The 11,042-nt window shown below is 39.8% G+C and overlaps 1 protein-coding gene across 5 annotated transcripts in view; it reads left to right on the forward strand.

Moving 5' to 3' along the window:
• dst (dystonin) overlaps positions 1-6,370 on the forward strand; it is a 536,191-nt gene extending 529,821 nt beyond the window's left edge. For all 5 annotated transcript variants that reach the window (XM_048596444.1, XM_048596445.1, XM_048596443.1 and 2 more), the window contains 2 exons: positions 445-568; positions 5,090-6,370. In XM_048596444.1, the coding sequence (XP_048452401.1) occupies positions 445-568; positions 5,090-5,364 (399 nt within the window). In that variant the 3' untranslated portion in view covers positions 5,365-6,370. The remainder of the gene's footprint in view (positions 1-444; positions 569-5,089) is intronic.
• Positions 6,371-11,042: the final 4,672 nt, after the last annotated feature.

The following is an 11,042-nucleotide window of genomic DNA, read 5'->3' on the forward strand; positions in this document are numbered from 1 at the left end:
GAATGTCAGTGACATTAGGATAAGTGCTACATTTCCCAAGAATGACCTTTTATCTCCAGAGTTAATGTATTTACTTAGTTAATTAATAAATTGTAAAGGTTAATCCTTTGAAGCAGCAGAAAGATATTACATTCTGTTGATCCCATACAAATCATTCTAACATTCAATATGCATTAAATTAGAAAGGAAATTAATGACAGATTTATTCATGTTTTGGATACAGCCAGTTGGTGCCATGCTTAACTGATGTGTACATAATTTTTATCTAAAGTACATCGCAAGCTAAATTTGATGAGACAACAACAAAAGTCTGACATACTCAGGAATGCTTTGAGGGAATCAGGTTGAAATTTCAAGTGATATTTACATATCAACTACATCATTCAAAGATAATTGCACCACAGTGGAAAAATATTAATTCATTTCTCTGATTACCTGATCTAGGTAACCCCAATCCAGGGAAGCAAACTGCGACCGCCTGGATATTTGTCAGGAAAAAGTTTCCACTCTGGAGACGAAAGCAATTTAACATCAACCCCTCCTTCTAGGGGGCGGTCACAAGTACCAGGTGAGTGTTTAATTATAGAATCAGAGTTATACAGCTCAGAAACAGATCCTTTGGTCCAAATTGTCCCCACTGTCCAGACATCCCAGTCTGACCTGGTCCCATTTGCCAGCATATGGTCCATATCCCTCTAAACCCTTCCTATTCGTATACCCATCCGGATGCCTTTTAAATGTTGAAATTGTACCCAGCTTCACCACTTCTAGCAACTCGTTTCAGACATGCACCACCCTCTGCATGAAAAAGTTACACCTCTGGTTCTTTTTAAATCTTTCCCCTCTCATTTTAAACCTATGCCCTCCAGCTTTAGACTCCCCTTCCGTGGGGAAAAGACCATGACTGTTCTCCCTATCCGTGACCCCCCCACCCTATGATTTTTTAAACCTCGATGAGGTCACCCCTCAGTCTCTGATGCTCCAGGGGAAAAAGCCCAGGCCTATTCAGCCTCTCCCTGTAGCTCAAAACCTCCAGTCCTGGCCACATCCTTGTAAATCTTTTCTGCACCCTCTCAGGTTTAACACCATCCTTCTTACAGAAGGGCAACCAGAACTGTACACAATAATCCAAAAGTGGCCTTACCAACGTCCTGTACATCCGCAACAAGACATCCCAACTCCTATACTCATGACCAATGAAAGCAAGCATGCCAAATGCTTCCTTGGCAACGCTGTCTACCTGCAACTCTACTTTCATCCCTAGGTCTGTTTGTTCGGCAACACTTCGCAGGGCCCTACCATTTGCTGTATAAGTCCTGCCCTGGTTTGCCTTACGAAAATGCAACACCTCACATTTATCGAAATTAAACTCCATTTGCCACTCCTCGGCCCATTGGCCCATCTCAACGTCCTCTTGTACTCTGAGATAATCGTCTTCACTGTCCACTACACCTCCTATTTTGGTGTCATCTGCATACCTCCTATGTTCACATCCAAATCGTTTATATAGATGATGAAAAGCGGTGGACCGAGCACTGATCCTTATGACACACCACTGGTCACAGGCCTCCAGTTTGAAAAACACCCCTCCACCACTACCCTCTCTTCTTTACCTTCAAGTCAATTTTGTATCCAATTGGTTAGCTCCCTCTGGAGCCCATGTTACTAACCAGTCTACCATGTGGAACTTTGTCAAATGCCTTGCTGAAGTCCATATAGACAACGTCTACCAGTCTCCTTCATGAATCTTCTTTGTCACCTCTTCGAAAAACTCAATCGAATTAGTGAGACATGATTTCCCACGCACAAAGCCATGTTGCCTTTCCAAATACATGTAAATCCTGTCCCTCAGAATCCCCTCCAGCAGCTTGGGCGGCACAGTGGTTGCCACTCTTGCCTCACAACGCCAAAGACCTGTGTTCACTTCCAGCCTCAGGCGACTGTCTGTGTGGAGTTTGCACGTTCTCCCCATGTCTGTGTGGGTTTCCTCAGGGTGCTCCGGTTTCCTCCCACAGTCCAAAGATATGCAGACTATTTGGATTGGCAATGCTAAATTGCCCATAGTGTCTAGGGTAGGTGATAGGTCTGGATGGGATGCTTTTCAGATGGTTGGTGTGGACTTGATGGGCCAAATGGCCTGCTTCCACACTGTAGGGATTCTATGAATTTACCTAACACGGACGTAAGGCTCGCTGGTCTATAGTTCCTGGGATTTCCTTACAATCTTTCTTAAACAATGGCACCACATTAGCCAAATTTCAGTCTTCCAGCACCTCATCCATGGCTATCAATGATACAAATATCTCAGCAAGGAGCCCAATGATCTCTTGCCTGGCTTCCCACAAAGTTCTGGTCAGGTCCTGTGGATTTATTTACATTTATGCATTTTAAGACCTCTAGCACCTCCTCTTCTGTAACCTGGACACTTTTCAAGATATCAGTATTTATTTCCCCCGGTTCTCCAGCTTCCATGTCGTTCTCTACAGTAAATACTGATGCAAAATACTCATTTACTATATCACCCATCTCTGGCGGTTCCACACATAGACAGCCCTGTTGATCTTTAAGGGGCCCTATTCTCTCCCTAGTTACTGTTTTACACTTAATCTATTTATAGAATCTCTTTGGATTTTCCTTAACCTTATTTGCCAAAGCTATCTCATATCCCCTTTTTGCCCTCCTGATTTCCCTCAAAAGTATATTCCTACAATCTCTATACTGTTCTAGGGAATCACTCGATCCTTGCTGTCTATACCTGATTAATGCCTCCTTTTTCTTGACCACAGCCTCAATTTTTCTAGTCATCCAGCATTCCCCCACCTACCAGCCTTGCCCTTCACATTAATATGAACATACTGTCTTCGAACTCTCGTTTTCTCATTCTGAAAAGCCTCACACTTCCCAGCCGTTCTTTACCTGTGAATAGCTTCCCCCAATGAATTTTTGAAAGTCTTGTGATTATAGTTTTACCATTTTCTATATTTGTAGAGTAAATTTTGAAACTTTTCAGGGAAAGAAATTCTGTAGAAAGACCTTTTCATGTAACACCTGATAACTTCACTGCCAAGAATGATATGAATTATGGGATCATACAGTACGAAAAAGGCTCTTCAGATCCCCAAGGCTATCCTGTCAAAAAACTACACAAGATCTACACTGGTCTCATTTTCCAGCACGAAGCCCATAGCCTTCAATGTTATGACACTACAAATGCTAGTCCAAGTAATTTTTAACTCCCATCCCAGGAAGTGCATTTCAGATCCTCACCACCCTTTAGGTGAAAAACCTTTTCCTCAAATCTCCTCTGTACCTCCTGCCTTTTACCTTAAAAGTATGTCCTCTGTTTTACTGACGTTTCAACTAAGGGGAACAGCTGCTTTTTATCTGTGTCCACATCCATCACAATCTTTTGTACCTCTATTATATTGCACCTCACTTCATAGCTGAAGAACCCCATTCCAGACAACATCCTGATGAATCTCCATCGCACCTCCTCCCATGCAGTCACATCCTTCCTAAAGTGCAATGACCAGAACTGCACACAGTGCTCCAGCTGCAGCCTGACCAAGTTCTGTAAAACTCCAACATGACCTCCTTGCTTTTTTAATCTATACCTCAACTGATAAAGGCAAGTGTCCCAAATGCTGTCTTAACGACCCTATTAACCTGCTGTGCCACCTTCACGATCTGTGGACAAGCACTCCAAGATCCCTCTGTTCCTCTGAGCTTCCTAGTGTCCTGCCATTCATTGAGTACTTCCTTGTTAGTTCTTCCAAAGCGCATCACCTCACATGTATCAGGGTTAAAATCCATCTGCCACTGCACTGCCCACCTGACCAATCTGTCTATATCTTCCTGTAACCTTAGACTTTCTTCCTCACTGTCAACCAGCCGGCCAATCTTTGTGTCATTCACAAACTTATTTATCGTAACCCCACATTCTCATCTACATTGTTTTATATATCTCACAAACAATAAGCACTGATCCGTGTGGTAAGCCACCAGACAGCAGCCACCCCTGTCTGTCTCCTGCCATTCAAACAATCTTGGATTCAACTTAACAAGTTACCCTTGATCCCCTGTGCATTTACCTCCTTTATCAGTCTCTCTTTGCTGGGAAAATAACTTAGTTTCTTGTGCATGTCCTTGTTAATGTGAAATAACCAGCAATCTGTTGCAAAGGAGACACATAAATTGCTGGATAGTGTGGACTGTTCTGCAATTAGTCTTACAGCAGCAATTCATTCACAACTTGTAATGCATTTGAAGAAGTTGTTCTACCATGCATTGCTAACTATACTCACTGTAGAATGATTAGAATGGTACAAGGATACTTTTAATGACTGGCATTGCTAAAACATAAACATCTCTGTGCCAGCTTAAACTGGAAGGCCTCATTTCCTTAGAAGTTGAATCTAAAGTTGGAAAGTGTCAGGATTTGACCTCTATGTGATGATAAAAGTGTTGTAAAAAACATGAGCCTGACTGAACTATAAGAGAGAGGAGGCTGTTGAGAAGTAAGATATCAATCTGAGAATCCGATTTTGATCATTGCTTGTGACACCTGATGAAAAATACATATGGATAGAAAAAGGATTGTGCTGTTCTAGATTGTCAAGTAGTATCTTGAAGTCCCCTTTTCCTCCTGCACAATGAACAATGGCCATTTGGGCACCTTTACAAAGGGTGACTGGTGCATGTTGTACCAACCCCTAGCAACACTGACATCTTCAAAGGGAAGCACTGTAGTAGGAAGAGGTGGGTACTTGCCTTCAACCTTGCCAGTAAAACTAGAAGATTTGCTAGGAAATTGACAGCTAAGATTCCACAGCATTCTGTTATGTGCTCCTGTAAAATCCCAAATCGCAAATTAAACTCCCCCATTTTAATTTTCTCAATGAATCTCAAAATCTGAGTATTTATCTTTTGTAACCAATTTGTGCCCTTTGTGTGAACTTTAATGGTGATCAGAAGTGTCAGCAAATCAAGTGCAAGATAATTTGAATTGCCTAATGGTGGATAAAACGGATTTTATTTGATGAACTGCATATATGTGTCTGTCTTGCTTTTTTTTAATGTGACTATCCAGTCCGAGACTCAAGAAAAATCCCAAGTCGACCCACAAGCCGAGCTGGAAGCAAGACCGGCAGTCGAGCCAGTAGTCGTCGTGGGAGTGACGCTTCTGATTTTGACATTTCGGATATCCAGTCTGTATGCTCAGATGTTTCAGAAACAGTGCCTGACACTAGCAGATCAGGGTCACGAGCAGGATCTCGGCCAACTTCCGCGAAACCTTCGAAAATCCCAACACCATCACGGAGGTCCCCAGCAACTAGCAAACTGAGTGCGGCCTCCAAAAGATAGTGCGATCAACCCAGCGGAAGTTCTCTGAAATCATTTGATAGTGCAGTCCTTGGGATGTAAAATATTCTGTAGAATCTGTTGTGAAATATTGCAAGAGGTGGACTTTTGATGCTGCAGAATGGCCTTATTTGTGTTTTTGTCTTGTAAGGTATGTTATTTTATGTGAATAATTATTTTGTTCATTTTTTTGTTGACACCATATCCTCTGGAGGGAAAACTAAAAAGAGCTTTTAAGAAAGATGTAAGTTAAACTAATATTTTTACATAATAGTATGGAATTAGGTAATTATCTTGGAAAGCTGTTTCTGAATGTACTGTTAAAAAATATAAAATCCCAGGAACATGTTGTGTCAATAAGCAGGCAGATGACTCCATAATTTGCTAACAGCACTGATTACCTCATACACAATTCAATGAGGCAATGCTGGATTTTGTGAAATAATCTTTATTTTTGCTCAGAGCTGATTTTCCTTAATTAACCACAAAGCAAATGTCTGTGTCCCAGATAATTAAAAAAAGGGATGTAAAAAGTTGATCAGCACTACCTTAATGTAGCAAACTTGAATTTACTCACAAATGTTTAATAACACACTTAGGCCGGCTGTTAAGACACTTAAAAAGAAATTCCTGCAGCATTTTTGTGCCATTTCATATAGCTGAGATCAAACTGCCATTGTTAAAACCCCTTTCCCTCCCCTCAACAAGTCATTTATACTAATAGTAATTAATATATAAGTATGAAGTGTGTTGATGTCAATGTGAATTTTTTTTTGCTTGAGTGGAAGATAATTGTATCATTGATCCCATTTTGTATTAAAGCAAAGTTGCTTGCAGTAAGTCACAATCTGAATCATCCCTACTTGTTACTTTACAGCAATACTTCATGCAAGACTATTTCTTTATTTATTTAACAAAATAGATGATAATTTAATGTAGGCATTAGCAGTGAATGAATGACCTAGAAGGGTTCCTCCAAATGCTTATTAAAGCATTCTTTTCAGACCTATGCCGGTTTTTACTCTTTTGTTACTTCACTTTGCAGATTCGCGAACTTTAAATATAAATATGAAACAATGAGAAGTTGCATTTATATAGCACCTCTGATGTGATAGAAATGTGGAGCTGGGTGTCATCCTCTGAAATCTGAAAGCTGGTTACATATGTGCAGATGATGGAGAGACAACATGCCTTCCTCTTGTAGCTCTGTGTTGCTCTACTTTGTCCTTCCTTCAGAAGCTGTGGGGTGTCCTTAGCCACTGTTGTTCTCTAACTGATACCAGATTCCTGATTGAGTTCTGTGTAGCATATCTAGACCCTGTCACCCACAGCTCATGTTGACATTGTTGACCACTACGTAAAGTTTAAATCCGTTTTCTTGCTGATTTACACATCCTGAAGTGTGGGTACTTAGGGTGTTGAGAGATGATTCTGTTGAAGACAGTTGCTTTAGTCAGAGTATGTGCTGAGCTGCTATCCACCTCAGTACAGCCTGTGTGTAGCAGCACCCTGAGAGGGGCACTTGTATGAGCGTCCATGAGAACAGTGGGCATTTCAGCACTGTTATAACGTCTTGCAGTGCTACTGGCTGATGTAGCAATGGTTATCAGTTTCAACCATACAGGACCATTAAAGTCACTGACAAAAGTCAGGTTGCAAGATTTGATTTGCACCAATGTTAGTTAAAAGACCAGGCACTGAGTTTGCAGTAATATTGAAGAATTTCAATTGCAAAGTGTTTGTAAGTGACCTGGAGTGTTTTGGTGAGTTCCAAGATTTGGTAATAGGTGTTACTACATCATTGCAGAGAGGGTAGAGCATCTAGTGTCCTGTCCACAAATAGGCTACAAATGATATGTGGGTACTGGTCCTGAGGTGCCTCTAGGTCTGCACCACAATAGGGAGGTGGAGCAGAGACTACAGCAGTGGCAAGATTTGAGCAATGACTTTTGCCAATTTGGAGCTGGATTCTTCCAGTCTGACAAGCCAGCCATTGCATCCTGCATATCGGTGCAAGTGTCCATCAGCTTTCTGTATGCCATTCAATTGTATTCCTCATCTGAGTACACTGTAATACAATGCATCTACAAATTCATCTTCCAGTGAACTGGATCACCCTTTGGAGTGAGGGAAGGTGAGAAGCTGGAAAACAAGAGGGTTATTGTTCATCATGTCAGATAGTGAGATAAGCTGTAAATTTAGAAATGTGTAAGTCAGAGATATATCATCATTCTGAATGTTTTCAGCTACATCACATTTCATGGACTCCATCACAGTGGCCCCAAAATGCTGAAAGCCGTTTCCTCTTTAGACCTGAGACAATGCAGCAAATTTGCCCACTTGCCTTTTCCATCATATTCCCTTCTATTACATGTAATCCTCCATCAAGAGAGGGGCAGAATACTAGTGATTGTGCATCACTATGTTTACATTAAGAAGCGTACTAAATGCATGGAAAATTTAATTCCTGATTACACTATGTGGTACTGCTCACTGCTTAATATCATATGATTGATCATATTGCTGTAACAGGTATAGCAGTATATGTCTTACAACAAATGCAGAATTTTGTCTTGTTCTTTTAAAACTATAAATCCAATTGTAAAAGTATTTAAATGCTATTTATATTGTGATAATGGCCTAATTCGCTTGTACAGACTTCAGACCTATTTAAGCGGTTTTTTCATAGTCATTGCATTTTGCTGAAACTAACGTATGGTGTCACTTGGATAATGATGATGTCAATCCAGTTGAAATTGTATCTAGAGGGCTTCAGTAGCTTGGACAGATCTTTGGTATCAGTGGAAAGTTAGTATGTTAGATTCAGAATTGGCTCCTAGTCAGAAAGTTGCAGTCAATGTTTGTGGATCATTCTATTGCCTGTTAGACTCTCTGCTGCACAGATTTGTTAAAAGCCTGGACAGTAGTGTTGTGGGGATGACCCTTAGGCTTGCTGATGACTCAAATATTTTTGTTTAATGGTTAAAAAGACAATGGAAGAGCATAGTCTTGATGTAACTAACCATCTAGAGCACTCCAGGTTTATGATCAAGAAACTACACACAATCAATGTGGAGAAGTCAAAGGCAAAGCAAAGAGGATATTAGGGTTTATTGTTAGACCTACTCAGTAAAGACTTGCATTAATTGCTTGAATTCTTCATGACTGATCAGGTATTTCAAAGTGCTTTACAGCCAGTTTTTATGTACTTTTTTTTTCTGAAATGTAGTCATTGTTGCAGTTTAAGAAATCCAGCAAGCACACCGCAAACTCCCACAAACAACAAGGTGATAATGACCAATTAGTTTGATTTTATGATGTTGATTGATGGATCAGTGGGATAACTCCCCTACTGTTCTTCAAAGTGTTGCTAGGGGATGTTTTACAGCAGACGGATGGGGCCTTAGTTGATGTCACATTTGAAAGTCAGAACTCCGTCAGTACTTACACTGGAGTGTCCGCCTTGATTGTTGCATTCATATACGGGATTAGGATTTGAACCCAGAGTCTGCATTATGACTAAGGTGAAAAGTACAAATCAAAGAATGCTTCTCTATCATTATACAGGCTGTTGATTTGATTGTATCATGATGGCTGCTTCCACTCTGGTCATGTCACATAGTGGAAAATATAGTAGTCCCAGAAAATTCAGAAGTGAAAGGTGCTTAAGGAATGCTGGTTCTTCAAACACAACTTAAAGAGCTGCAGTATGTCTGGCATTTCATTTATGTATATTTTAAGACCACATGCAGATCTGTGAACATAGGCTTGCATCTGAAAACATTATGCAAAGAGTTCCCTGGAATGTTCAGTAATTGGATACACCAAGCTATCTGTGCTACCTTCTCACCTTCAAGGTAGCTAAAGTTCTTACCGAGCTTTATTTTGTATTTGTCCTTTATGATATTTTAAAATCAAGGTTTTATTCTCCTGTTTTTGCTGGGTTTGACTTTGTTTGGTATATAATTACCCTTGGGCTATTAACATAAAATGACAGGACTCTTTGACCACTTAATGTTCTTTTTAATATTGCTGAAGGTTCATTCTTAAGTAGCATTTGCTTCCTAGGGTTGCCCTTGCTGAATTGTAGCTTTTGCTTTGATCATATGCCAACGTACTATTTAACCTTAATAGACATACAAACCATTCTGTCTTTGTTCTGTACTAAAATAATGTAAAAACATATCCATATCCCTACCGTAGGTTCTTGCCTCCTAATACTAATGATCAACTGCAATATTCCATCTGGATGTAACTAACCACCAGCTCACAGACACAACAGTTGAAGGCAGAGAATGTTGAGTACAGAATCCTTTGTGAAAGCATGTATTAGTGGTCCTTGCTGATCGTTTTATCATTGACTCAATTTTTCTACACTCCTTCACAGTTTAAATAAATTTAAACAATCGGATATATAAATCTAAAGTTTACCATATCATGATATGAACCAGAACTGTTTTAACATACTTTGACATCAACATAAAGTCACCCAGCATTGGAATGAATAGTAATTCTTCCAAATATTTAATGGTGCACAGCTTTTGGCATATGCTACATCATATCCAAATGAATAACTGTGTAATACTGTGCCAGCGATACATCACCAGGAATATACATTTACCATAGGCACATTTGGGTCTAATTGCATTGATTAATTATTTTGGTTTGTTGATTATCAGAGCCAGTACAGATCAGCCAGAGAACTGATGCTATTTAAAGCTGAATCAGTGTCTTAAGGAATGGATGTATGTTTCCTACTGAAAAAAATCAGTATCAAATTCTGTATCAAGCACATATAGAAAAAGAATTCTTTTATAAACTAACCAACTACCATTGCAAAATCATTCTTCATGAATTGAGTTCAAAAGCAGTGTGACTGGTGAGCTTAAGCTCAAGTCAGGATGTTGGGGACGGTCATTCAGTGTGATTTGTATTGGTAATTGTGAGTTGGCCACCAGTACAATGTTTTATCTGATGTAGCAATGTTTATGTTAACTCCAGTAATATAAACTGAGCATGGGTTTCTTAGAATTGAAGAATCCAACAGAAATATATTCCAACAAACTACAACTCACTAGGTTAGTTCTGAAGAAAGGTCACAAGACCTGGAACGTTGTCTGCTTTGTCTCCACAGATTCTGCCAGACTTGCTGAATTTCTTCAGAAACGTTTCTGTTTTTGTCACTGAGTTACTGCTCTGTAAATCAAGCCCCATCATTCTCGGAGTTGCCACAAATGTGAAAATTTGATGATAAATCCAAATTTGCCCCTAACTTCCTGCTATCCAGGATAAAAGCAAACCACACCAGTTTTTTTTTAGTAACAATAAAGCTTAATTATTTCAAAACTTTTAACCAAGAATATAAACTGTAAATCCCATTCTTTTAATGTAACTTAGACTTTACCCACTTTAGGACACCTGCACATACATGCAGACACACAAAGAAAAAAAATGACAAGTTACAAATAGAAGGCACTTTTGCAGAACAAGAAAACCAAAAGATTGATTTGTCATCTTCTGTTTCACACCCCTCAGAATCTCTGTTAAATCTCAATGCTGGGTTCTCCTGAACCCATAACAAGTGGTGCCAATTGAAAAGTCAATCAAAAGACTGTGTTTAGGTAGAATTGCCCTGAACTCATACAGGTGCTGCTGCTTTGCCTGGATACAATGTCCCCATA

This window comes from Rhincodon typus, chromosome 5, assembly GCF_021869965.1.
Source record: "Rhincodon typus isolate 14 chromosome 5, sRhiTyp1.1, whole genome shotgun sequence".
Classification (NCBI taxonomy): domain Eukaryota; kingdom Metazoa; phylum Chordata; class Chondrichthyes; order Orectolobiformes; family Rhincodontidae; genus Rhincodon; species Rhincodon typus.